General features: G+C 50.5%; 1 protein-coding gene across 2 annotated transcripts in view; it reads right to left on the reverse strand.

Annotated features, from left to right (window-relative positions):
- Positions 1-4,313: 4,313 nt before the first annotated feature.
- The window catches only part of LOC144149276 (uncharacterized), a 24,981-nt gene continuing 2,396 nt past the window's right edge, over positions 4,314-26,898 (reverse strand). Inside the window, exons 2-3 of one of the 2 annotated variants that reach the window (XM_077680830.1) lie at positions 7,515-7,681; positions 4,314-5,716 (exon numbers count right to left, since the gene is read on the reverse strand). In XM_077680830.1, coding sequence (XP_077536956.1) covers positions 5,416-5,716; positions 7,515-7,681 — 468 coding nt within the window. In that variant the 3' untranslated portion in view covers positions 4,314-5,415. Of the gene's footprint in view, positions 5,717-7,514; positions 9,816-26,898 lie in introns of those variants that run through there. The other variant, XM_077680828.1, reaches the window with a different exon arrangement.

Consider the following 26,898-nt stretch of genomic DNA (forward strand, 5'->3'; position numbering starts at 1 on the left):
GGTCACTACCATATGGGTCTGTGCCCACACCCCAATCAAGACATGGTAAGAGAACTGCGGAACCAATAGCCAAGTCAAGATGCGAGTATGTATTGTGTCCTAAGTTATGGTATGTAGGCTGTTTTTTGTTGAAAAGGCATGCTCCGGAGGATGTAAGGAACTTCTCTATCAGGCGACCTCGGGCATCCGTTCTGGTGGAGCCCCAAAGAGAGTTGTGCGCATTAAGGTCGCCTGTTAGTATGTATGGTTCGGGCAGCTGGTCAACCAGTGTCTCGAAATCAGAGCTCAGAAGTGCAAAATCAGGAGAGATGTAAATGGAGCATACCGTTATCAACCTATTAAATATTATGGTACGGATCGCTACAGCCTCGAGGACAGTGTTTAAAGTGACAGGGTGGCATGCTAATGATTTCCGGGCGATAATGGGCACACCTCCTGAAAAGTGGGTGCAGCCAACCCTGTCCTTTCTGAATACCATGTACCTATTTAAGAAATTTGTTTGTTTAGAGTTGAGGTGGGTTTCCTGGAGACACATAATACTTGGCTGACTGTCATGCAGAATCTCATACACATCGTCAAGATTTTTAAGGAGGCCTCTGCTGTTCCACTGGATGATATTTCTGTTCCCATTATTTAAATTTAAGAACGACTGGAATGTGTGTGTTCGTGTGTGTTCATGTGTCGTCTTTCGGGGCTGTTACTCTTGGATTGGGCTTTTTGGGCCTTTCTGCAGGCTTGGAAGTCGGTGGCCGCTCCTTGCGCTGCGTTGCAGGCAGGAACGGCCCAACATCCATCTCGTCGTCGGATGTCCGAGGGGTGCCCGACGGACCGGGCCCCCCGGACTTGGCCCCCCTTCGGGAGCCCTTCGTTTGAGCCGCCACCGTCGGGGGCGCCAGAGGTGGCACAGGCGGTGCGGTGGCGGTGGGAGCCGGTGCGGGGCCCGTGGTGTCCATCACCTCGGTACCCTCCAACGCACTGGAGGACGGGGAGACAGAGGCGGGAGCGGCACCGGTCCCGACAGGAGTGGTTTGCGCCACAACCGCTGCTGCCTCAGCAAGCGGCGTGGTGCCGGGTTGGGCTGCGTGAGGCAACCCAGCGGGGGGCGGGGGCGGGACCAGGTCAGACTCGCTGAACTGGGTCCCTGTGGACACCAGACGCCGCTCCGCCCCCCGGCGAGCCGCGTCAGCGTACCTCCCCAGAGGGAAAGAGGCGAACCTCTTTCTCGCCTCCGGGAAGGTGATGTTCTCGGTTACCTTGATGTTGATTATCTTTTTTTCGAGATGGAACTTTTCGCACTTGCGGGAGTACGCTGCATGCGGTCCCCCGCAGTTTACACAAGTGAGGGTATCGGATTGGCAGTTGTCACTAGGATGATCGTGCGCCGCGCATTTCGCACACGTCGTTCGGCCACGGCAAGAGTTCGCACCGTGCCCGAACCGCTGGCACTTAAAACAGCGTCGCGGGTTCGGGATGTACGGACGTATTGAGCACCGGATAAAGCCTGCATATATATGTTGTGGGAGAACTGCGCAGTCAAAGGTCAAGATGATGTGCTTGGTGGGAATCTCCTTGTCGTCTCTACGGATAGTGATGCGTCTCACGGCAGTGACGCCCTGATTTTTCAAGCCGGCAAGGAGATCCGCATCGGTTTCGTTCAGGAGGTCTGTCTCGGATATCACACCCTGCGAGCTGTTGAGGCTCCGATGGGGTGTGACCCAGATGTCAAGATCAGCCAGTCTAGTCTGAGCTAGAAGCTTTGCAGACTGCTGCTTGTCATTTATTTCAATAAGAAGTTCACCAGACCTTTGTTTTTTGCATTTATACGATTTTCCTACTATGGCTTCAAGATACTTGGCGATCAAGAAGACTGACTGAGATGCAAGAGGGTGGGTTGGATTGAGGGATTCCATCACAAGAAATCGAGAAAAATGGTTCGGTTCAGGAAAGGTTAACGACGGCAACGGAGGAAAGGAAACTTCGGTGCGGCCCCTTTTCGGGGGCCGATCACGTTTTGGGGGGGGCGGGGGTTTGGAAAATGCCATGTGATACATTGAAAAGCAGGGAGACGGGGGTACTTTCTCCTTTGACCTTACCCTGGTAGTCAAAGAGGTCCCGGAGCTCCCTGCCTGGTAGACAGGCAGGGAGCCCATCGGCCGGAGCTTGACCAAGGCTCCGACGGCCACTATTTACGGCTTCTACCCTTCACCTTTAAACACCTCGCCACGGTTGGACATGGCTTATGTTGGGAGCTAGCGTTGGGAGCCTGCATCAGGAGCTGACGTTCAACAGCTGCTGTGGAGTTACCCAGGTCATACAGACGCGCGAAGACAACACCTCCGAGGCACAGGGTTCCATCCCGGGATACCCCCAGATCATAAGCGCTGGATATGGGAGCCCCAGAACCATTTTTTTTCGTGGATATTTGCGCCGAACGGGTGCAGCGTTGTACCTGTAAAAAATGTAGTATGCCGTAGGGCAGTCTCTCGCAAAAAAGAAAAAAAAAACTTCTCTCAGTTTAATGAATACACAAGGTGGTAGGTTGTGAGAGGGTTGTCACATTGTGGGCGGCAGTTGTGAGAGTCTGCGCTGACCAGTTCGGCGCCGGGGCATCAACTAGCACTGGTGCGACAAGCCCTGGAATCGGCGCAGGCCTGTGGCCTCCTGGACATAGGAGGCTGACCACATCCCTTTCCCATTCCTTTGATTGCTCAATAAAGATGTTTTACCGCCACAACCACCTGTTTCATTTCGTCCAATTCACCTCCTCAACTTTCTGGTTGTGACAGGACTAGTGCATCGCTTGTAGCCGTCGAGCCTTGGACGAAATTAACGTGACATAGACTGTTCCCCCTCACCTCCTCCTTCCCTCTCTTTGTCTTCCTATCCTTTGAACCCCCACTCCCCTTCCCTGGACTGGGTTGCGTCAGGGTGAACTTTCCGTTGAGTTCAACAATATCCTCAGTTCTTTTCTATTCCCTGCTTTCTTAGTAAATGACCACCACCATCACCATCTTCCGTTCACTTTGTCGGAAACGTCTGAGCGGAGGTCTTTCTGCGATCTCATAACTGCTGTCTGCATTCATGATAAGCTAGCCCGAAAATAAAAACTAAAATACTGAAAACACCCACAAAACAATCCGAACAGTCAAGCCAAAAGCAAACTGCTATGTGGCCTATGGATTTGGCTTGTTTTAACCCGTGAACCAGCGTAATCGCTCATTTTACATACGAACTTGCGTCTTCGTACACGCTTGCAGGGCGTTATAGAACTTATTTTCTTGCCACCTTTTTTTAGGTTAAAGTTGTCGAGTTTTTCTTGTCATGCTGCAGTTTTACCTGATGTAGTTTCAGTTTGTGATCTCGATCAAATAAAAAAAATCTCATTAGCTTTGCAGAGCAGCACCATGTATTGGTAGTCGCTGCTCCATCGACTTCCAGCAAGCTACCCAATAATTTGTGCCTCCGCGGAGATACGATTAGGGAATCTCTTGACCTCAGGCGCCCAAGATAGGTTTTCATCCATGATGATCCCTCTAGTGTCGCCTCGGCGACTGCCCCGAAGAGCGAAGAGAACAGACGTGCACTCGGATTGAAGAGTCAAACCAAAGAGTCCTTTATTCAGAATGACGTCACATATATACCCTCGGGTAAGCCCACTGGTAGTAGAACCACCGAAATCAAAACCGCAACCGCTGATACCACATTGTTCTCCCCTTGAAACCAAAAATTTTTTTTTACAGTTCACTGTATGGAGCACTTCGCCACACAGTCACAACCGCAAACACGTACACTGGTTCCGAGTAGCGCTTATTATACTTCACTTTCACCGCACACAACCTGCACCCAGACGCACCTTTTTCAGCCTTTTCGTTTTAGGTGCGTAGTACCTTAGGTCCGCACAATGTCCGTCCGTGTCCCTGCGCATAGCATTTACAATCGCAAAAATCACACAGGCACCGGCAGGATTCGAGCCTGTGTCTGGTAGACCCCGCAGAGTTAGTGTCAGTCTTCTTACTCATTCGGCTACGACCGTGAATCAGTACCGAAAGTCAAACGGCTTACTTCGTCGCCTGTAACGGTGCGCAGTACCTTAGGACCACCCAATGTCCGTCCACGTCCATCCGTGCACACACTACCATCAAGCTAAAATCAAGCGAAATTCCATCTGTGCCGTGAGTTGCACCTTGATTCCTAAATTAAACAAACTCACGGCTCAAATTGAATTACGGTCGGTGCGCAAATCGGATGTCACTCGGGGCGCAATTTGGATGCCGTTTTGAGTTCCTGTACTTCGAACCCTCGCCATCATACACGGAGTGGAGATGTTGCCAATTTTTCTTCTTTGTCGATGGGTTCTTCGTCGTACTCGACGTCCTCGATCCTGGGCTTGACCTCTTCGTAGTATGCTTCTTCGGCCTTCTCGGCGTCTTCCTCGGGCTTGTAAGCTTCTTTCTTCCCTTCCTTTTTCCATCTGACTTCATTAACTAAGGATAAGGTATTTTCAAAGGGTCTACGAAAGGATTCAACTTCAGATGTTAGAGTTAGGGCCTCCGATTGTGTCTTTTCCGCCAGCAGACTGTTGTCGTCAATATCCCTTTCTATTATCTTGCCCTGTTCTACAAGAGTGCTGTAGTCGTGCTCCTCTTCATTTTGTTATGGTTCAGAGGTGCTGCAGCTTTTTCACAGCATCGGGTATCTTCTGCGTCTTCTGTGAGTGTCAGACGGAGAGCATAATGACATCTATGCTCTGGCTAACTTCATTTTACGTTTTTTGTTTTTCAATGGTTTCCCTTTTTTGTCTATATTCAGCCTTAGCGTGGATCTAACCATGCTATAATCGCTGCTCCGAATGTTACTTAGCTCCTCCACGTCTTGCACAATACCTGGGTTGCACCTCAAAATGAAGTCAATTTAGTTTGTTGTATCATGGGGATTTTTTCATGCCCATTTCCTACTCTCATTAGTAGAAGAATGCGTTCATTAACCTCAGGTTATTTCTCTCTGAAAGTTTCACCAGTGTATCCCTTAATGCAGCCATGGGATGCGCTGGAGTTCAACCTGATCTCCAAGTTTTCTTATATGTTCACTTCATGCACTGCAGGCCATTTAGGAAGGATGTTTGCTTTATGAAAATTTAAATCATGCGAGCGCCTATGCAGCAGGAGGAAATTGTGTCTTGTTTTTTCACTGCGCTGCAGCAATATACGCACAGCTTCAGCAAAGAATAAATACTCCAGAGGCGGTTTCTACTGAACAAGAATTTAGTCATCGTCAATGCATGCTTTCGCTAAACGTGGTGGTCGTAAAAGAACGATCGTTATTGTCGCGATACAGAGGGCATGGCAGGCGTCCGGTTGGATCAGGCATTGGTTGTCCGGCGCCGCAGCTTTTTGGTATGGTTGAGCTCGCCTTTCGTCACTCGCTGGTATTTCTGAGGGCGTGAGTGTCGTTTTGGTCGGGCGGCGGTAAGCTCGAGGCAATCGTAAAGCGTCGGCGGAAGGGGCTAAAAGGCCGTATTGGAGAGCCGTCCGCATGAACTGCGGCCAAGAAGCACTGGACAACGAAGGCACGGAGATCTCGGGAAGCTACGCGAGGGAACGAGGTGTCCGTCCGCAGTTGATCCTTGCATGGTGCAGGGGCAACAGGAGGCGCCGGCCGCAACAAGCAGACGCCGCCTCCGCCTACCCAGGGCGTCCACGGGCACGGTAGAGCGGGCCTGCGTATAAATAACGAGTGAAATTGGTGTCAACATTGATGGTCCCGATGGGCACGTAGTAATAAACTGGAGCTTATTAATAAACTGGGGCTACGAAAGTTGGATGTATCAATGACATCTCCAATCATAATTTCTTATTCTTTTTCTGTATGCTTAGCCCTTTCTTCCCCTAAAGACACTGCCCTTCTGCGGATGTTTAGGTCCCTCCTACCACCTCACTTCACTGAATTGAACCTTCTTTGGGTTCCTGGTCATGCGGGGATCACATTCAACGAGACTGCCGACTCTCTAGCAAGGATATCACTTTCTGGGCCTGTAGTAGACGTCGTAGAGCCGACACCTTTAATAACAGCAGCTAGGTACCGTAGGATGCTGAAACTCCGAGAACAGCAAGAATCGGTTTAATTGTAATTCACCGATTTCAGTCATCTTAAATTCTCATGGAATCCTGAATGGTGCCATTCACGCAACTTAGAGGTGGTTATTACAGCCTTACGTTGTCGAGTACCTCAGTTAAATAGGTACTTACACAGGTCTCGTCTGGCGCCAACAGCTCTGTGCAGCTATTGCAACGAAGACGAATCTGTCGAACACTATCTTTTGACATGCCGACGTTTTTTCCGACTGAGACGTCTGTCCCTGGAGGTGCCGCTTTACAGTTTGGGGATATCCCTAACAGTGCCGACTATACTATCGTTCGGGGCATCCGAAACGGGGTTCTGCCGCCGGGATGTATGCTCTGCCCTCCTGCGCTACATTGAAAAGAAACGGGGTTCTGCCACCGGGATGTATTCTCTGCCCTCCTGCGCTACATTGAAAATTCCAAACGATTATCTTTATGTTTGCGATTGGTCACCCTCGCTTTGATTTTCCAGTTTTTCAAAACTCTTTCCAACCGGTCTAAATTATCTTTCCTAAGCGTCTAGTGATTAGATAAGAATTCCATTAATTTTAACCATCCTCTGTTGATTTGCCGATCCCCTGATTGGGTATGAGCCATATCTAAAGGAACAACATAACAACAACAACAACAACAACAACAACAACAACAACACCAACAAAGCTGTGAAGAGAAGGGCGTGTACATTGCTCTCAGCCGGTGCACCGAGGTCAAGAACCTTTACCTCACTAATGCTGACGGAGACTACCGATTCTACCACAGAGACGACAACATGGACTAGAACATTATTTACGAGTTTCGGCGCCTCGAGAACCACCACCTACTCACTGTCAGACAACAGTACTTGCGTGCCTTTGCCACCGGTGTAGACCCGGACGCGGAATTCCCTCTGGCGCTACTAAACACCAGATCACTCAACATAATGGCAACACAATGGAACCACACGGAATCCCCATGATCCTTTCAGTCCTCATCAGGGTTCCCCACGGGAAGATGGGGTAATTTTTTGTGCTTTCTTTTCCTCCCGCACGTTGGCAGCATTGCACTGCCACTTTTTTCACTTGCTATCGCAAAAACCAACCCAACTAGCGTTCCGAAATAAATGAACGCGGGCGCTGCCGGTTAACTAAGTATACTTTGCCTTATATGTACCTACAGTTTTCTTTGTGCTAAACAACAAGGAGATGCATGACAAGCACCAGCGGTTCACAAGTTTCGAACGCTTATGACTATACATGTTGCTTGGCTTTCGAATCGAAGCCTCTGGGTTACGCCGTGAGTCCGCGACAACGGAACGCCGTGTCGGGTCCAGCGAGTGAGCTACGAAGACAAGGCGAGCCCCGAAAGTGCTCTGCACTCTGAATGACACCGGAGGGTCAGAGGTGAAGCAGAACTCACTCCTTGGGCGGAGACTCGCAGGATGTATCGTGCAGCAGGCTGCTGGCAGCCGTGAGGGTGATGTTGGCATCGGGGGTGAGGAGGTCCTTGAGGAGGGTGGATGCCCGAACGTGGCTTTCGGACAGCACCCGGATGTGGCCCATGTCGACCTCCAGCCACCCCTTCAGCTGTGGACAGCACGTCGGGAACTCAAGGGTATGCTTAAATGAGTGCACAACGCACGCCAGGCCGTACCCTTGCAAAAGAGGGAGTGCTCTCGGGGACAATATTCCGTTCCAAAATGGGCACAAGAACAACATTTCGGGTGCAATGCAAAGCGAAAAATTATGCATGTCGATATGCCGCCCCTGCCGTTTAGCTTAACCTAAACTTTAACCATTCTTATTTAAGAAGGAAATGCGCAGAATTGAGCCAAGAGAACAGTTTTCAATGAAGATATCACATTCTTGAAAAAAAAAAAAAAATACAGGCGATGCTCGAGCTCAAACACAGGCTGTTAGTTCCGAAACCCTTGATTCTACCTTTAGGCTACCAAGGCAGTACAGAGGAGTTTTCTTTAGCAGTTGCATAAAGGAATAGAAGGTGTGCTCCAAGCAAAGCAAAAGATGGCACAGTATACGCACAGAAAATGCGGGGCTTGTATACCAGAGGGAAATGTACCCGGCAGGCACGTTCCACTTGTCCTTGGCATGGTCATGAACAGGCTGAAAAGGTGGCCTTGGCTGCAAAAAAGCGACAATATTACCGTAGATGGTCCATGAAATTTGTTATTATAAAATTGAACCTACAAAAATATTAATTTATCAGGAGTTGTTTAGAAGCTTCGTACGATGAACAAGAAAAAAATGTTACCATTGATAATTGATTTTGGATTCGAGACAAAAAAGAAGCCTTATGTCTAGCTATGCCAAGTAGGCGAACGTCGCTAGCGGCAATTGCACCGCCCACAGCAGCCCACAACTGCAGCGACAGATGTCCCTCTGGTATTTATTAGTATGAAACTATGGCTTGTAGCCGCAGGGGAATGGAATCTCGCCTCTCAGACATGAAATAAGGAGCAACCAAGACAGGGGAGACGGCAAGTAAAACATGCAACGCACACTATGCTCAACCTGGTTGTGCAGCCACACACTAGCAACAGCTCTGGGTTTTCCAACAGACTGGCTCTGCGCAAGAGCACTGGGTCCCCAATTTGCTCAATTTCTAAAGTAGCTAATGAACATGAAACAACATATACAGGAACTGGACGCTCCGCTGCCACTCTTGCCACTCAAATCAGGAGCAGCAAGTAATACGCGCATCTGCAGAAGTGTCGCCACCTAATCCATCACCCTCAACCATTTAGAAGGAAAAATGTGGCCATCTCAAGAGTTTGAAGACACATTGGGCTGCATTGAAATATTGATGGCATTAGAATAGACCCCTCAGCAAAGAAATGAAAAGAACGGTGCTTCCAGACGAGGCAGCAGGAGTGGCTCGCAGCAGGCGAACAACAAACACTCGTCCCAACATGGTAGAAGCTAGGTTGTGCCGACGCATCAAGGAAATGGTCAGGACAAGTCAGGGCTGTTTTGGTTGCCAGAAAGGTCAAGTGCCGCCAAAATGTGGATGTACGAGACTAGTTTTGGCATGTTACAAGGCATTAAATTTCTAGTAGTGTGACAGAAAGAACATCAGCCATCTTGCAGAACATTTTGAAGGCATTTAAAGAGGAGGCAAGATAGATTTTTTTGTCAGGACCTACTGAATGGCATGAAAATTTGGAGTTCTGCACAAGTCAAAGCATGCACCAGAGAAAACTATGTCGGTATAGTCCACTGTGATGCAGGTTGTTTTTCAAACATGGAGGTGTTAATCTGACCAGGTGGAGAAGGACGAGGCTGTTGGGTGCGGACAAGCACAACGTGCATTTACGGGACAAATAACTGACAAAATAGATAAATCAGCATTAACCTAATCAAGTCAAGAGAGTTAAGTCCTGCGCAACAAAGTTCGCGTCCCAAAATAGTTCGCGCTCACGTGTGGAAGTCGCTGACGTCTGTGAGCATGGGTAGGTGCACTTGGCTCGGTGCGCTGGTCAGTATGCATGAGCGGTGTACTGGCGCGGGGCCCTAGTCGGTAGCGCTGCTGCTGGTCGATGAAAAGAGCTGCTTGCTTGAAGGATTCCAGAGCCTTTCTGACCCCGCTACTCTAAGTGGCTCGAAGAGACCTGGCGTAGCTCGGCGCGGAGGTCTCCTGGGCGTTCACACCCAGCAGAGAGTTTCCAGGAGCAAGGCACGGCTCGGAGCGGAGGTTCCCCGAATGTTAGCGTCCGGCAGGTCTCTCCCCGAACCTCGTTCTTCCTGCTGCTCATGTGGCCGCTCAGGAGAGTTCCCCCTCTTATCCTCCACTGGTGCCTGGGGTAAGGCCGTTGCGGTCCCCCTCTCCCTCCCCAGCGATGCGTATTCATCAGCACAAGAAGGACCGACGCACACGTCTAAAAGCCCTAACTCCAGCTGGCTACCTCAGCCGCCTACCTCCTATTCCCCGCTCAGGCGAAATTTTTATTAACAAATATATTGCAAATTCAGCATACACACCTGAAACACTTCGCAAGTGGTATACCCCTCACCTGCCCCCTCGATGTCCTTACTGCCGTACCACCACTCCATCAGACCTCACACACCTAGTTTGGTGGTGCCCAGCTTTCGCCACGCACCGTACATTTAAATCTCCCCAACCCCATCCCGATCCACAACAAACTGATGCACAACTATTATATGAAATAGCGGTTTATTCATTTAAAAGCGGTCTGGCACGGGTTGTTTGAGCGGGTCCTCCCCCGAACGAACTGGTGTATGTGCTCTAACCCTATTGCGATCATCATGAACTGGCCCATGAATTGCAGGTTCTAAGAACTGGCCCAGTTATTGAGTCTACTGAGAACGACCAGCATTTATTTGTTTTTTTTTCTCTTACCCTCCCTCCCCATTCCTTTCCCCCATCGTGACCAGTGGTCATCCTTTTCTATTAAAGGCTGTCTCTCTCTCTCTGTCCGTGCCAAGACCGTCTTCTTCCTTCTCCCTTCTTTTCACTCCGCCATTCCCGCCAACCACCGCACGCGCCCTTCTTTTTCACTTCTGTCCCGTAAGCAGCGCCTCTTCACATCCACCTAAAAGGACTGAAAGATAGAAAATACGACCCCTAAAATACGTGCATACATGGCACAAACGTCCAGCAAGGATCGACGCTTTTGAAACCGAACTTTTGAACAAAGCGGCCATTACGGCCAGACAGAAGTGACGCAGGTCTTGAAAAGGAATGGAAGATCAGCTGTAGATCAAGCAGGAAGGTCCTCAACCTAAAAACAGATGGCAGCGTGAAGAGGGCGAAAATCGCTGAGCTGTCAGAGTCAACCGACATTCAGGTGACCAGTAGGGAAATAAATGTAAGCCTATTTGCCATCCGCCGGGTTGAACTAACTAACTAACTGCATGACACACGAACCCAGACCCAAAATAGCTCGATTCCGGAGGAGAGCTAACAGGGTGCATTAAGCCATAAGCCTCCCACGTTTAAATCACCTACCACAACAATGGGCATGTCATCGGAAGTGGCATTAAACCCTGCGGTGCATGCATGCCCGCTCCGCCAGGCCAAACCTGTGCATGCCTCACCGGAATTCGGGGATGTTCGTCTCATTAGCCGTGAAATACACCGGCGAAGGGAGAGAGAAACTATATGCGGGCAGACTAAGATCGATCATTCTTGTGCCAGAAGAACTATAATTACGCAATGGCTGGGAGCAGAAACGCGGTCCTGTTATCCAGCGTGAGAGGAGGCCGGGGTGTCAACGTTGCCTGTAACTACGTCGCTCGACGGTACACACCCTGTGTCTCATCAGTTTATCAAATATAATGGGCATGGGCCGGAGGCAATTGCACACCTCTAACCCATACGGGGGCCGAAAAAGTGTTGGTCTATTTCGCTGGGGGTGCTGGCATGCCCCTGTAACCCTGCTTCTGGGGAGCGCGAGTGTCGACTTATGGAGGGTGGTAGAACTGGCCTTTCGCGGTGGCCCCAACCTCCACGAGGTTCCCGCTAGGAAACGGCGGAACTTCCGAAAGAGGGAGAAGCTAGGCTAATAGGGGTCACCCACTGGCTGCGCGGCATTTGGACAGCAGTCGCAGGGGTGAAAAATCCGAGTGCCATTACTTGAGGAGACCGGGCAATTTCCCGCGGATCTCCACACACCTCTACCGGGGGAGGCGGGTGGTTTTGCTTTCCGTCACACCTAGAGAGGAGACAGGTTGGACCTCTGCGAGTGGGTTGGAGGGTTAGCCATCGGCGCCCTCGATGGAGCACGAAGGCGTCGGTGCTGCCCCACCCCAGCGATCCACGGGCGAACCTTGCAAGGCGGTTTGGGTTCCCGCGGACAAATCACATCCCCTGGGATCTTATCACCCGACGGACCGATCAACCTGTGGGAACTTCTTGATCAGGCCTGCTTGTTCAAACCCGTGCGACTGATGGGTTAGCAAACGGTAACCTGCAGGTGCGGACTTAGGGATGCCCGGAGGGATCTATCACTCTTCGGGTGGTCCAGTGCCCTGTGTCTCTCCCTTCTAGAAAGTCTCTTGGTTTCCCACCAGAGGCCGGCGGATGTGCAGGCCGCCCGTTCTCGATGACAAAACGTGCTTCGGACCGATGAGTCGGATCTTTCACGGTCTTGGTACGTCTGGCGTGGCAACCTCTGACTATTAGCCAGAGGCCCCGCCAGACGCTGCTTGTCCGGTCACCCACAGGCAGCAAAGCCGTTCACCTGCTGGACAACGAGGGCCGCTGACGCGATAGTGTCGCTGGGAATGGCTCTAAAGCCAAACAAGAATGATGTGCTCACGCCGGCGTTCCAACCGGGCCAGTCGCTTTCAACTGGCAGACACCCGCAGATAGTTGGCGAGGCGAAAGTTGAAGTGGCAAAGGCCGTGGCTACATTCGCGGCGGCGGCTATCAAGCGTTTTTAAATCCATTTGCGTTGCTGTTGATTTTCCGTAATGATCTCATAACGGCGCTACGGCTGCTGTCAGCCCACTGCGGAACTTGTGAATGAGGCATCAGTGGTGGCGAGGGGAATAACCGTTCTGATAACCGTTGTAAAATAGGGGTCAGCGGTGGAGAGGACGAGCGCCAGAGCGGCGCCGAGTAAATCTGCTTCACCGGAATGAAAACTGAAAAAAAGGGGGTGAGACATACTGCTTCGCCGTAAAAGCAATTTGAGTACGTTGCGCGGCGAAGTAAATGCTGAGCCGCGAAACTAAAAATAAAAAAACCTGTACCGAGAATCATGCCACACGCTTTACTTAGTGCCAGGAGGCCATTGTGTATGACAGTACACTTTGTCTTGGTCGCTGGTATATTGGGAAACCGGAAGATGCGTGACCGAACGGCTGCATCAACATGCGAACACTCAAGGCACGCGCGGGGAGTTCATTGCATGGTTCATTGCACATCGTGCGGTTACTTGCCTTGTTTAGAAGTAGTACAGGGATGGCGGCTTGCGGGAGATACGCGAAGCGTTTCAGATTGCTGTAAAGGACGACAACGGCGTCAGTAAGCCGTCGGTGGCCTTAACAGTGAGATGAAGCGCTTGAAAGGGTGAACATGCGTAAGTGCAGAAACGACGGGACGTGATTGCGTCTATCTTACATTTCTGAAATCCTGTTTTTGTTCTAGTTTGTGTGGGACAGACGTATTTATTTGCAAGCCGCAATAAATATGCTCAGCTTTTGTTCAGTGTTAGTAAGGGCTTCCTCTACTCTTGGTGTTTTTCTCGCGCTGTGGTTTTTTGATGTTCCGAAACAAAAACTGAAACAGGAGAGGCAATTTGTTCTATTATTGAACGCGAAGCTGAACTGTTACATTACCTGGACGGGTTGAGGTATGTGCACGGTCTGCTAGCGTCCACATCAGGAGCACAAGCGTTGCGTCAGGAAACGCGCCCCCAAGACAATTGAAGCTCCATACACACACAGGGCCTCCTCGATTTACCAGTCCTGAACGGTCCGCGGCAGTCCCGCAGTCCGAGGACTGCCTTCGGACCGGAAGTATTATAGGAATACATGGGAAAATCGAGCGCTTGATCGCGTCCCGGGCAGTCCGCGGACGATCCGGGACTGATAATTGAGGAAGCCCACAGTTTCCGCTGGCGGTGATGCGTTCTGCAGCGGGTGCGTCAGTAAAAGTCTACAAGCGGGACAAACATCAGACGTCTGGCCCGCAGTGTCAATTAGCATTCAACTTTTGGGGAGGCAGTGTAGTATAAGCGCTGATAGGTATTGCGGAACTAGCCGTCGCAAAGTGTTTGCCATTCTGTCGGTAATTGAACCCTAGCATGGCGCGCTGATGTTCCGTCGTGCTGAGGACCCGGAAGCCGTGCAGTGCCCGGCTGGAGCTTCCTCCCTGCAGCCAGGCCTCAACGGAGTGAACATCAGCTTTGGTCATTGGCAGTGTATTGTATATTGTATTGTATAGTGTATTGTATTGTATAGTGTATCGTGTATTGTATTGTATTGTATAGTGTATAGTGTAGTGTATAGTGTAGTGTATAGTGTAGTGTATAGTGTAGTGTATACTGTTTCTCTATTAAAAAATAGCCGCACAGAGTACTGTTGATAAAACGCGTACGTCATGCGAGCTACCGCGTGCACGGATTGCTCGTGGCAACGCGTAAAGCCAGCACCTGTAGGGGAGGCTTTGTGTGGGATTTACAAGAGTGCTTGCAATGAAGCTGAGCCCTTTTAAGCGCTGCTAAGTGTACGCTTGCATTGAAATCAGACAAAATGCAGCCACACGGTAGTCTAATAAATGGCTTGCGTGCCAAGACTGGTTACTCTACCACCATTGAATCGAATGCTGTAACCGTAGCGGACGCATTTCTGGATAGCCGCCAATATTACTTCGCATGGGCAACATTCCTGAACACTTGAATATATTCCTTCAGCGTTTTTGCCTTGCTTAACAAAGCTTGTTAAGAGGTTCATAATTTTGCGTTTCTGAACGAATAAGCCCAGGGTTTATGACAATACATTAGGAACCCACTTAGCAGAAACTTCCAGTTTTTTGAGGATGTTAGTTTTTTTGTTTGAAATGAGTTCATGAAGGCAGCGAACAATAAAACGTTAAAGCGGCTGGTGTCAAGCCTTTTGTAAATGAGGTTGAAAAGATTGACGCAGCTTGCACGTACGGTGCACGGCTGTAGAAACGGCAGAACCGGGGGCGAGCTAGCTTCTGGTTTGGCTAAGTCTCGTTTGGCCTTGCGATGTCATTGTTCGGCTAGACTAGGTGTTGGGGGGTGAGGCGCACTGGCCGTTCATGCCACCAATAAATTTGAGGACTTGCTGTTGGAAGTTCTCCGTTACTTGAAGCCCGGGGTCGTTTTGACGGTGATTCAGCTTACTCCACATCACGAGCGCGTTACTCGAGATCTCTTCCTCGCCTTCTTTACGCGCGATACTCGGGGTTGGGGGTGCAGAGGTGTAGGTGGTCAAAAAGCAGGGTGAGGAATAAACGTTCTCGTAAAGCAGTAATTCCAGGGGAAGTGGCCTCATTCCAGGACCCCTGGAGTCCGTGAAGTTTGTTGGGGTATTTACCATCGAAAGTTCGTCACCGGGGTACCACCTGGACTTTGCGATCTGCCAGTGCTCAAAGAAGGTTAAAAGCAGGGGGCGGGTGGGGCGGGTTCTTGCTCTACCACCACAATACGGTACACGGTGGCCTGAGCCTTGAAGAAGCGGCATTGCGATGATGGATCATAGCTATCTGATACGTTCTCGAGCAGTGAGACGACGGTGTTCGCGCTGCGGTTCTTCCCCGGGAGTTAAACTTCTTCGGCCGGCGCATGTTTTTCGGGAGAGTAAGCGATGTGCTCTGCGTCGGGTCACGAGGTGTGTTTCGCCGACGCAGTGATCTGAACTTACCGCGTTGGCGCAGTGACGTCATGGCTGGGCAAGGCTTGGCTCCGCCTATGCAGCTGCGCAAAGATCGCGCCGGGTGCCTTGCACCTGAGGAAGTTTTGTATTTTTGTGCTAACACCCGCGGACCAAGCTCAAGCTAAAACAGCTGCGCTGTTAAAATAATGGTAAAATGGTAAACAGGCGATTACCCAGCTGATTGTCCACCGCGGGTATGATAGATGCCACGACGTGTATTCCTGTGTCTTGGTGGCACCGGGGTCTCATACAAGTAAAACACGTACAAGCGACTTGTGGGGCTGGCGATAAGTCCCTGTGCGATACGAAGACGCTTCATAAGTTCAGCAGGCTTGCACTGGAAATCGCGCTTATGAATGAGAAGGCTAAGCCTAACTTTTTTTGCTAAACTTACAGGCAATTTTGAGGCCCCACATTAGGAGGTGATGAGGGGCGCTTGATGAGAATTGCCCCCTTTTATGGGGGACCCTGGCCACGCCTATCCTCGCTGCGTGATTTTTCGCTTAAGGAGCATTACATTTCGCTCAGAGCAGTGCCTTAACGTCACTTATCGACGCACTGTGCGAATTGCGGCTGCGCTCCGGCCGTCACCGACATAACAATCTTCTTTTGACGCGGTGCAGATGCCGCCTGGAGAAATGGCAGAAGGCTACTGCGTACAGAAACATGCCGATTTGTGTGGTAGTGCGCCATCCATGTCGCTTCTTAAAGCAAAATGACTGTTTCTTCAGTGTGCTTTGCGAGACAGAGCGCCTGCGTAGACGCTTTATTGGGTGTCAGTTTGCATTCTCCTTAGGAGCAAGCCTACTATGTTTCACACTGCTCCAGTGAAATTTCTACGGTGGAGCGCTGGCCCTGTCGCTTCTTTGCGTTGGCGTTACCCGTACTGCGCTGCAAAGGTGAATATGTGCAAACTCTTTCCATTTTCATCGTAAGTACAGTCCATTTGCAGATGCCTCCTAGCGCGTTCACCTGTATTGCATCTCGATGGAAGCATTCACGGTGGTCTTGAACCGAGGCCTGAGAGGTAAGATGGGACATCACACGTTATCACCAAGGTGATGCCTTTGCGAAACATGCGTGAGCTTGAAAGGTCAAAGACAACTGCTTCCAACCTCAACTGCGTCAACTATTAACAAGGTGTATACGAGCCGTAGGCCATGTTATCAAAATGCCGTAAGAGACATTTACTAAAGTCGTTTTTTTTTCACTCCAGAAATTCATTTATTCAACCATTCATTTATACTGTAACCTCAGTGTGGGTTACTAAAGGAGTGGGCTTTTTCTTTTAGTTTGGGCTTTTAAAAGGAAAATTGCTAGGATGCGTCCAATAGCAGCGCTTTGCTGTTTTAGGGTAGAGCAGGTTGCTTCAGAACAAAGAGGCTTGTGCGGAAGTATACGCGAAAGGGTGGGATGTGCGTGTCGTGCTGAAAGGAAACAAAATACGCGGCACACAGCGTTGGAATGTGAGTATCCATCCAAATATATACGACGAAAATATTCCGCCACACAAACTTCGGATTTAACGGTAGCACACGGGGAGTTAACTAAACGATGGGCTAAACGAATATTGGAATGCTGGTAGGAGAAGAGCAGTGAGGGAAAAATTGCCTAGGACAGCTACCGCCTGAAACGGAAGAAATTTGTGTTGAGCTTGAGTTTAGAGCAGCGCCAGAATTACACCAGGAGTACGACAGATATTTTTATTGGTAAGATGAGACGTCATTACTCCGTTACAAAGGGGATACCACTAGCATTCAACCAATAAGTATATTTTCTGGTGTTCTGGGAATAAAGGGTCTTTCGTATGACACTACAGCCGGTGCGTCTGTCCGTAAACACCTCAAGGAATAATTCACAAACAGGAGTAAGTGAAACTATGCGGTACACAACTACTTCGTACGTATGGACCACTTGACGTGGGAACTCAGAAAATCTTAAGTTTACGGAAAATAAATATTTCATGGCATAGGACAGGGAAGAGTCATCATTCGGGCCACGTGTAAGCACTAAAATATTTGCTCTTCACCATAGCGTCGATGCTTCCCGGGTGAAATTAATTTCGACCTGTTTAGTTCCTCCAACCAGGGAAATTCGTGAAGGGTATGCACGCAGAAGAGTTTACATTCGAGGCTTTATGTGAATTATAATACGTGCGCATTCTGTTTCTGCGTATACTGCATTGAAGAGGACCTTTTGTCAGTCTGCGCTGTGTGGATGCCCGTTACAGCTTCCGGGTGTGCGCGCGTGCGTACAGATACGCGGAACGTAATTTGTGTGGGGTAATCAGTGTGTCCTGAAATTGAAACCTTGCAAAGCTACTTACACTAGCTCACAGGACGGAACATGTCGATTTCTCCACTGAGTTGTTTGCGCTGAATGGCTGTATAGGCGTTAGCATGATGGAAATAAAAATCTTTCAGACGGAGAATATTGAAATACATTATTTAGATTACCCCGTATGTAAGGCAGCAGTAGGGGCCTTTATGGTATAAACTTTTCACGTGTTTATCAGTTGCCTGCACTTGCTGCTCATGCGATCTAAACGCCATGATTAAGCGTAATATTATGGGGCGCAAAAGATGGATTCGTAAAACAAGCATAAATAAAATGGTACCTTGCTACTTTTAACCACAAGAAGAGTTGTGTGCCTTACTGCTCCACTCACTTTTTGCTTTGAGTTATAAAATTCGTGCCTATCTAGGTATTTACCTTCTTAGCAACGCACCAACCTGAAATCTGTTCTTTCAGGTGCCGCAGTAACGAGCAGTATTGAGCCTGCAGGTTCATTTACAGTCAGGCGGTTGAGATTTCCTTGCAGGATGGCTGACAAGATCAATTATGTAACATACGAGTAGTATCGGCTCTATTTTCTCCAATTATGTTTTGCTGAATCCTTTGTTGTCAGCGAGACACCATGTATAAAATACCAGGGCGGCAATTGGGACAAACCGGCGTTTCCCTATACTTGGGAAACGCCTGTTGCTGGCAGTTGCGAAAGTGAATTCAGGTTCGAATGCAGCTGTGTATCGCTAAGGAAACGTCGGTGGGGACGGTGACAAACAACCCGCAAGCTACCCAATCTTGATTTTGATCGTCTGACACTGCGTTCATCCCAGTGAGATTGCTGCGGCTACTGATAAAATGGCAAAAAAATGGCACTTGAAAAGATGTATGGCACGACCTACCGGGGTTCGTCCGCTCCAACGTTGGTCCGCTCGGCGGGATGCGTTTAAAGGACAAGGAGTACAGAAGGAGTGCACGGTACTGAGAGTGTTCGCAGACGCCTAGCCGTAGCTTTCCCCGTAGGAATGCGGTTCTCGCAAACGGGCAGCGACGGTGGCGGAGGCAGGGTATTTCATACTTGGCGGGAGTAACTAGGACTCTCTTGTCACTACGTCGTTCGCTGCTACAACCCGTCACGTCTCCTCGGAGACTTTCGGCCGGGGGCACTTGCACACCCCTGTGACCCATGCGGGCGCTGATTTCACCTGGTTGGTGCCCTTACATCCGGGGGAGGTTGTATTCCCCTGTAACCCTACGTCTCGGAGGGGGGGGGGGGGGGGGCGAGCGACGAGTGACCGTTAATCCGCGCGGAAGCAGGGGATAACGAACACATTTACCCAATGGCCGGGAGCAGTAACGCGCTGCTGTTATCCAGCGTGGGAGGAGGCCGGGGTGTCAAAGTTGCCTGTAACTACGTCACTCGACGGTACACACCCGGGTGTCTCATCGAGTTCTCTTTTTGAGTGAGACGAGGGTTCGCCGCTAGGTGGCGACTAGTATGGATGGCGCTCACGTTGGCTCTGTGTTTTTGCCGCAATAAGTGCGGTTCAACCACCCCCAGTGACCTACGAGTTACACCATCGTGCTTGTAAAGTGTTCCGCTACACCACGGTGGAAGTCCCACCTCGAACAGTCCTCCCGAGAACCTTCTGTGAGTCACGAAGATTCCTTGGTGAGCTAAGCCTACCCAGCGACACGTCATCGCTGCCGCCGCCGCTGCTGCGGCCCGCGATGCTGGGCCGCCAGCAGGGACCTCAGAAAGGCCCCGCTGCCACGACGTCGCGTCAGAAGAAGAAACTTTCGGCTGAACAGCGCATCGCAGAGGTGCAAACTGGCTCATCACGACCACTAGACTTGACCGGACGGCCCCCAGTCCCTCCCGACCCAGACACCCAGATGGACCATGATCAGCGCGTTGAAGACAGCGGGGACAGTGATCCCGGACCTGTCTGGCAACGCAACCAGACGAGTGCCACCGCAACTATAACCAAGACAGACCGGGTAAGTCGGCCCCGTTTACTACTCACGCTCAGACCACTGACCAAAATTAGTATCAGAGACATCCCTAAAGGCTCCTTTGCACACCTGATCGGCATTACAGCCCCTCAGACCTATCTCTCTGAAATCGCATCTCACAAATACGATGTCGCCGGCAATTGTATACACATTACAGTGTACGATGAGGAACACGCCCAGCGTATCGTTCAAACCACAAGTATACAAAGTCGTCACAATGGCAAAATCATCGCCATCCCCGTCGAGGTCAAGGAATCGCATCACCGCCCGAACACGACACGCGGAGTCATCGAAGTCGAACCGAATGAGTCTAATGAAGACATCCTGAGGTGGCTTCGATGTGAGCAAGCTAAGGTGCTTAACGCACAAAGAATAGGCAAGACCAACAGAGCAGTCGTCACTTTTGACTCTCCAACCCTCCCTAAAGTTGTGAAGTACTATATGGCAATTGTCAAAGTAACAGCCTACTCCCCGAAGCGTATGGTATGTTACAATTGCCACCAGATCGGGCACATGGCGAAACACTGCCCCCACCCTAGCGTCTGCCGCACATGTGGCAGGGATCATGATGGAGACCAGGAATGTGCCCCCACCGTTTACTGCGCTGCATGCAAAGACGTTGGTCACATAGCAGTCAGCCCGAAATGCCCAAGCCGTATCCCAACTCCTTCGAACACACCAGGTAACGACGCAGCCCGTGGTATTTCATGGGCTAACAGAGTGGCACAGTCCAGCAGCACTACAGCCTCTAATGGAGAGCTCCCCATAGCCTCGAAGCAAGATCACCAATCCTCGTCTTTAACTGCGTCAGTCAGCGCAGAAATCCTTGCTCAACTTGCCTCTTTACGCAACGAACTCCAACAACTCAGGAAAGAGAATCAAGAACTCAAAAAGGCCCTTGCCGAAAAGACAAAACCAGCACCTCCGCCCCAGCCACAGTCCACACCTCCCAAAATTTCTTCAAGACGTAGCCGGAGCCCCACCTTTAAGCGCACGCCCACATCTCAGTCCAGAATTGACCCTGAACTCAAGGAATTGCTCAACATTATCCGATCGGACGTTCAGAAAGAACGGGCCGCTCGACAAGAAGACATTAGCAAAATTCGTAGCCTTCTAGAATCTCATGTAACGAAAACAACGTCAATGATACAGACCATGACAAGTCAGCTACCGCAACAAGACCCCAAAGAGGAACCACCTCGCAAAATTCCACCACGTACAAGTGCGCAAGGTCAGTAGTGGCTGCACCCATAGTATTACAATGGAACTGTCGAAGTTTTTTGCAAAATTCACCAATATTACTGCAGAAGATTCAACAACTTAAACCGCTGTTTATTCTCCTTCAAGAACCCCGAAGCATTCCTAAAATCAATGGATATGTTACGTATTCGGACCCTGCAATAACATGCAAGCTAACAAGCCCCCGAAACTCTGCCCCTCAAGCACCAGGGTACTCCCTGATACTGGTTCGACAAGAAATTGCATGTCATCAGATCAAACTCCCTGGACTTACCTCGCAACAGCACGAAACAGTAGTAATCCGTGGCAGACTTCCTAATGGCAAAACAGTTCTTGTCGCCTCGTCTTACTACAAGCCGATCACTGGATCTGCTCGACACACCTCTTTTCAATGGGTCACAGAACTCATGCACCAATATCCTGCCACGCAGACAATAATTGGTGGCGATTTTAACGCCAAAAACACAACGTGGGGATACGCAGCTACGGATGTTAGAGGAAAACTTTTGGAAGAAACGATGGAGATGAACAATCTTATGCTGTTAAACGACCCCTTCGAGGCAACGAGAGTTGGATTGCATGCTTCCCAGAAAGACACCTCTCCAGACCTCACCTTCGCGTCACCGGGGTTAGTAACTACGTGGAAAACATTCGACACCACTTGGGGCAGTGATCACTTTCCAATATCAATTTCCCTTCGTGGTAAGCGAATCCGGACGGCAAAAACTTTGGAACTGACGAACTGGACCTCATTTCGTGAAATTCTCAACGAATCATCAGACCCAGCAACAGACTTTTATACTTTCATAAAGCGTATTCAGAATGCTGCCCAAACCTCTAAAGAGTCCATAACATGCTCTGAGGACACACCTGCCATGGACGGCCACCTAGCAAACTTGTGGAACCGAGCTAAACACCTAACTCGTAAATACAGACGACTAGGGAAACGCCACGTCGACCTAGTGAAACTAAGGCACCAATACAAACTGATTCAAGAATATCAGAAACAATTGGCTCATGAGCACTGGCAAGAGCTATGCTCAACTTTAGGCAAAGAGCGCAAACTCTCGAAGCTTTGGAGGATCTACAGAGGCATGACAGGAAATGGCAAACAACGTCTTCCCCTCTTCGCGACGCTCACGCTCCACAACACCCCGGAGGTAGTCGAGCGGGAGATTATAGCAACGCTTTTCCCTTCAGCAAGTACGCAACCCCGCACGTACCTACCTATCATCGAACTAGACTCGGACGACTCAGCTTTAGACACCCCTTTTACGATGGCAGAACTTCGCACCGCCATCCGACAAAGCAAGGTGAAATCATCCCCAGGACATGATGGAGTCACGTGGCAACACATCCGTAACCTCGACGAGCCTCAGCTAGAACAACTTCTTGGCCTTATAAATCATTCCTGGAACACAGGAGAAATTCCTGACACCCTGAAGCTTTCCCTGGTTAACCTCATTCCAAAGCCTGGAAAAGACCCTTCTGTCATCTCCAACCTTAGACCCATATCTCTTACACCCACGTTATGCAAACTGATCGAACGCCTGATTAACAACCGGCTACAATATCATTTGGAATATGTGAACCCATGGTTTCACCCGTCCCAAACTGGCTTTCGTCCGTACCTAGGGACACACGATTGCCTCTGGCTCTTACGACGGGTAATCAACAGATCCCCGTACGACCGCGGACTTCCCGACTACGTCCTTACTGTAGACCTTCGGAAAGCATTCGACAGAGTAGATCAAACGACGATTTTGACTGAACTCGCCCAAGCCTTCCCCAGCAAAAAAGCACAAGTTTGGGTTCGTAACTTTCTCCATAACCGGCCCATTCAACTCAGCAGCACGCACCCTGGATGGACACCCAATACCTACTACAACGACAAAGGTGTTCCACAGGGATCTATACTCGGACCCGTACTCTTCAACATCGTCATGGCCAAGTTAGCCAAAACTCTAGAACAGGAAACGTCAGCCCGCTTCGCAATATACGCTGACGATATTACGATATGGACGGAAGGTAGAGACTACTCGTCAACATCCGACATGCTGGTCGAACTGCAGGCGGCGGTGAACAGCCTCGAAGCATGCATACCGAAACTTGGCCTAGAACTCGCCCCAGAAAAGACAGAACTTCTAACGGTATCAAGCGATACCAAAACGCACCCCGTGGACCCTGCTCTGCTGTACATTGGAGACACAACTATCCAAGCGACACGTGGCCACGTACGCCTCCTTGGTCTCCCACTTGGCAGTAACAATAGTGCTAAGATATGGTTAAAACAACTACGACAGAAATGGAAACCCATGCTCAAATTAATCGCGAGGCTGTCTAACAAATATGGTGGCGCAAGTCAACAGGCATGCCTCTCCATGGCCCGGACAGTTGCAATCGGCACTCTCGCATATGGAGCGCCAGTATACAACCTGAACAAAACGAACACAAAACACCTTCGGGTGCTCCATAGAGCCACATTGCGTACCATCACAGGCCTCCCAAAACATACAAAAACAGAAGCTCTTGAGCGAGCGGTTGCGCTCCCTCCTATAGACGTAATCATGAAAGAAACTCGTGAACAGGCAGACACCAAACGTGGGCTCACCCGACAAGGGCTCCTTCTCACAGCATGGGACGAGCAGAAGCCTATACCGGTCATCGACCTTCCCATCCCTTTAGCACCCTGGACAATCTCGGAAAACATCACCGGCAATCTCACCAAACCTATTCCCCGCTCTAGAACGGCAACAAGATCTAAACGTAGCCTTCACTTGGAGAAGTCCAAACTTCCCAATGAGATCGACATCTATACCGACGCCAGTGTGGCAACTTCACATATTGGCGTAGCATGGACCTGTCCTGAAAACCCATCCCTTGGAGGTCAACTCTCCCTCAGACACGATGGTGCAACTGCACTGGAAGGTGAACTCCATGCCATCAATGATGCCCTTAATCATATCTGCTATGACCTCAATACCCGACCACCAGCCAAAATACGGATTCTAACGGACTCGTTCGAAGCAATTCAAGAACTTCGCAAGCCACTCTCCCTCAACCCGCTCGGCAACTCTATAATCTTACTCAAAGAACTCCTCAAAAGCCACAACGTGCACATCAGAATTGACTGGACTCCAGGCCACGAGGAAACCAGCCCAGGGAACCAGTCCGCCCACGAGGCGGCACAGGAGTGTTTGAACTTTACGCCTCCACTGGTTCCCCTTTCAGCATCCACACCCACTCCTCCAGCCCTCCTACTTCTCCGGCTAAAGAAACGTAAAAGACAACGTTACCAACAGGTTACACCCCCTGGGTATCTTGCCAACATTGTCTCCTGCAGTAGATCCGAGGAAGTATTCATTAACAAGTTATGCGCGGATGCCGCCTACACTCCTCACATTACCCAGAAATGGACAAGATGCCCCAACACACACCCACGATGCCCCTACTGCAACACTGATGTCAAATCAAATCTCCACCACCTAGTGTGGACATGCCCACACTTTGCCAAACTTCGCCCAGAAAGTTTAACAAACATTAATCCCGACACCCTACCATATGCAGCACATACTGGATTAGACGCATCTTTATTACGAACAATTGCCGCTTTTGCAGTTAAGAGTGGTCTGGCGCGAGTAGTCTAACTGGGGCCGACCCCGGTGAAGACTTCCAGGCCCCCATAACACGAATCCCCTCTTCGAATACGGACCTTGATTAGTAATCCCCTTCCTTCCATCCCTCTCCCCACTCTACGGCAAACGCCCTCCTTGCTCCAATAAAAAGACTCAATCAATCAATTGAGTGAGACACGGGCCGGAGGCTGCACACCTCTGTAACCCATGCGAGGGCCTAAAGGGCGCTGATCCATTTCGCTGGGGGAGCTGGCATGCCCCTGTAACCCTGCTTCTGGGGAGCGCGAGTGCCGAGATACGGAGGGTGGTAGAACTGGCCCTCCAGGGTGGCCCCAACCTCCACGAGGTTCCCGCTGGGAAACGGCGGAACTTCCGAAAGGGGGTGAAGTCGGCTAATAGGGGTCACCCACTGGCTGCGCGGCATTGGACGGCAGTCGCAGGGTGGAAAGAAAGGTATCGATCCTTAAGCAGCCCGGGCAATTACCGCGGGTCTGCACACCCCCATGCCGAGAGAGACGGGTGGTTTTGCTTTTCAGTCTCTCAGTCACACCGCGAGAGGAGATTGGTTGTATCTCTGCGAATGTGTTGGTGGGCTGCTTCGGCGCCCCCCCCCCTGCGATCCATGGGTGAACCCTGCAAGTCGGTCTCGGGTCTTGCGGACAAATCACCCCGGGGGACCTTATCACCCCTCCGACGGATCACCCGCATGACCTTTGGGATGAGGCCTTGTTCAAGCCCGTGCGCCTGATGCGTGAGCAGAGCTTAACCCGCAGGTGGGACTGGGATGCCCGGAGGGACTATCCCCTTCTCCGGGCGGTCCGTTGCCCTGCGTCTCCCCCTACGGGGATGTCTCTTTCGGTTGCCCTCGGGCCGGTGGACGATGTGCAGACTGCCCGTCTCAATGACGAAACGTGCCCTAGACCGCTGAGACGGATGGTAGACCACTTTCCTTGGTTCGTTTGGAGGCAACCTACGACTATTAGTCGGAGGCACACCCAAACGATGCTTGTCCGGTGTAGTGCCGGCAGCAAAGCCGAGGTCCAGGGCTGCGCAAGCCTAATACCGGGGACGTTACCATCGTTGTCCCCGGAAAGGCAACGTAGTACGCTAGAAACGAACAAAGAGCCCCGCTGGATGGTGCTGAAGATGGCTGGGCCAAGGAAACGTAACCCCCGCCGTCAGTATGTTGCTTGTTCAAGATGACGAATATATAGTGGATCATAAGGGAAACGTGCATGCGAAAGGTGGACGCAGAAACAGCAGATGTCTCGTAACATTGCTGTCATAATTATTTTCGTTTTCCATTGGTGTTCTTTCACCTCAGCGACGGATAGGTTTTTTGGACCCTAGGTGGAGGTGCGCGGACGGGCGGAGTGCGGCGGAGGCATCAATGAGAAAAGCCGATAAGTGTTGGAAGAGTGTTTAGTTGGGAGGAAGAGAGGAATTGCGACTCTAGGAAAGCAACGCAAGGCATATAAAATTTTGGAAATGAGTGTAGTGCGCGGGAAAACGCGGCAGTGAAAAAAGAGTTAAGCATGTCTGGGCACGTGCCGTACCACGCCACCAAGGAAGATGCCTGGTATCATGTGCATGGGGTGCTAGCGCTGATACCCGCTTGAGGAGACGATGTTCGAGTCGGTCGAGGAAGCAGAAGGTCACGATTTTATGTGCAGACTGTGTGCTAGCATCGCACCTCGACGGGCTCGACGAAGAAAAGCAGCAGCTCAGGGTTCAAGCAGAAGAGCGACAGGAGGAACTCGAAGATCAATTGGCGTAGATGTAGGACATGCTGAGGAAGAAGGGCGACTTTCCGGAAAATGGCGTATGTCACGAGGCCGATGCGTTGGGAGTGCTTGAGGCGGTAAAGGGGGAGGGTAACAGGGACGCCACACCGGAAAACGATCACCAAGAGGCGCTGACTGAGACGTTGCGGGAGCAGGTGACCGCGCCGAGGGGCAAGCAGGAAGATGAAGATAGGCGCATTGTGATCACGGCAGGGGACGTAAACATGCGCTACTCCGAGAGGCATAATAACGGGCGTGAGGACAAGAAAGTGAAGGTTCGCGTGCTCTCTGTGCAGACGGTCATGGTAGTGTTTTAAAAGGCGAAGAACAAGATGTGGCTGTATATGGAGGGGCAGTACCTCGTGGTTGTAGCTCGAGGAACCAATGACGTTCTGCAGGGAAGACACGCTGGAGTGCCCAAGCAACCAGAAATGGGAGTGAAGGAGCTTCGGACGGT

The sequence above is a fragment of the Haemaphysalis longicornis genome, unplaced genomic scaffold (assembly GCF_048455015.1).
Source record: "Haemaphysalis longicornis isolate Haplotype H1 unplaced genomic scaffold, Haemaphysalis longicornis Haplotype H1 scaffold_8, whole genome shotgun sequence".
Classification (NCBI taxonomy): Eukaryota; Metazoa; Arthropoda; class Arachnida; order Ixodida; family Ixodidae; genus Haemaphysalis; species Haemaphysalis longicornis.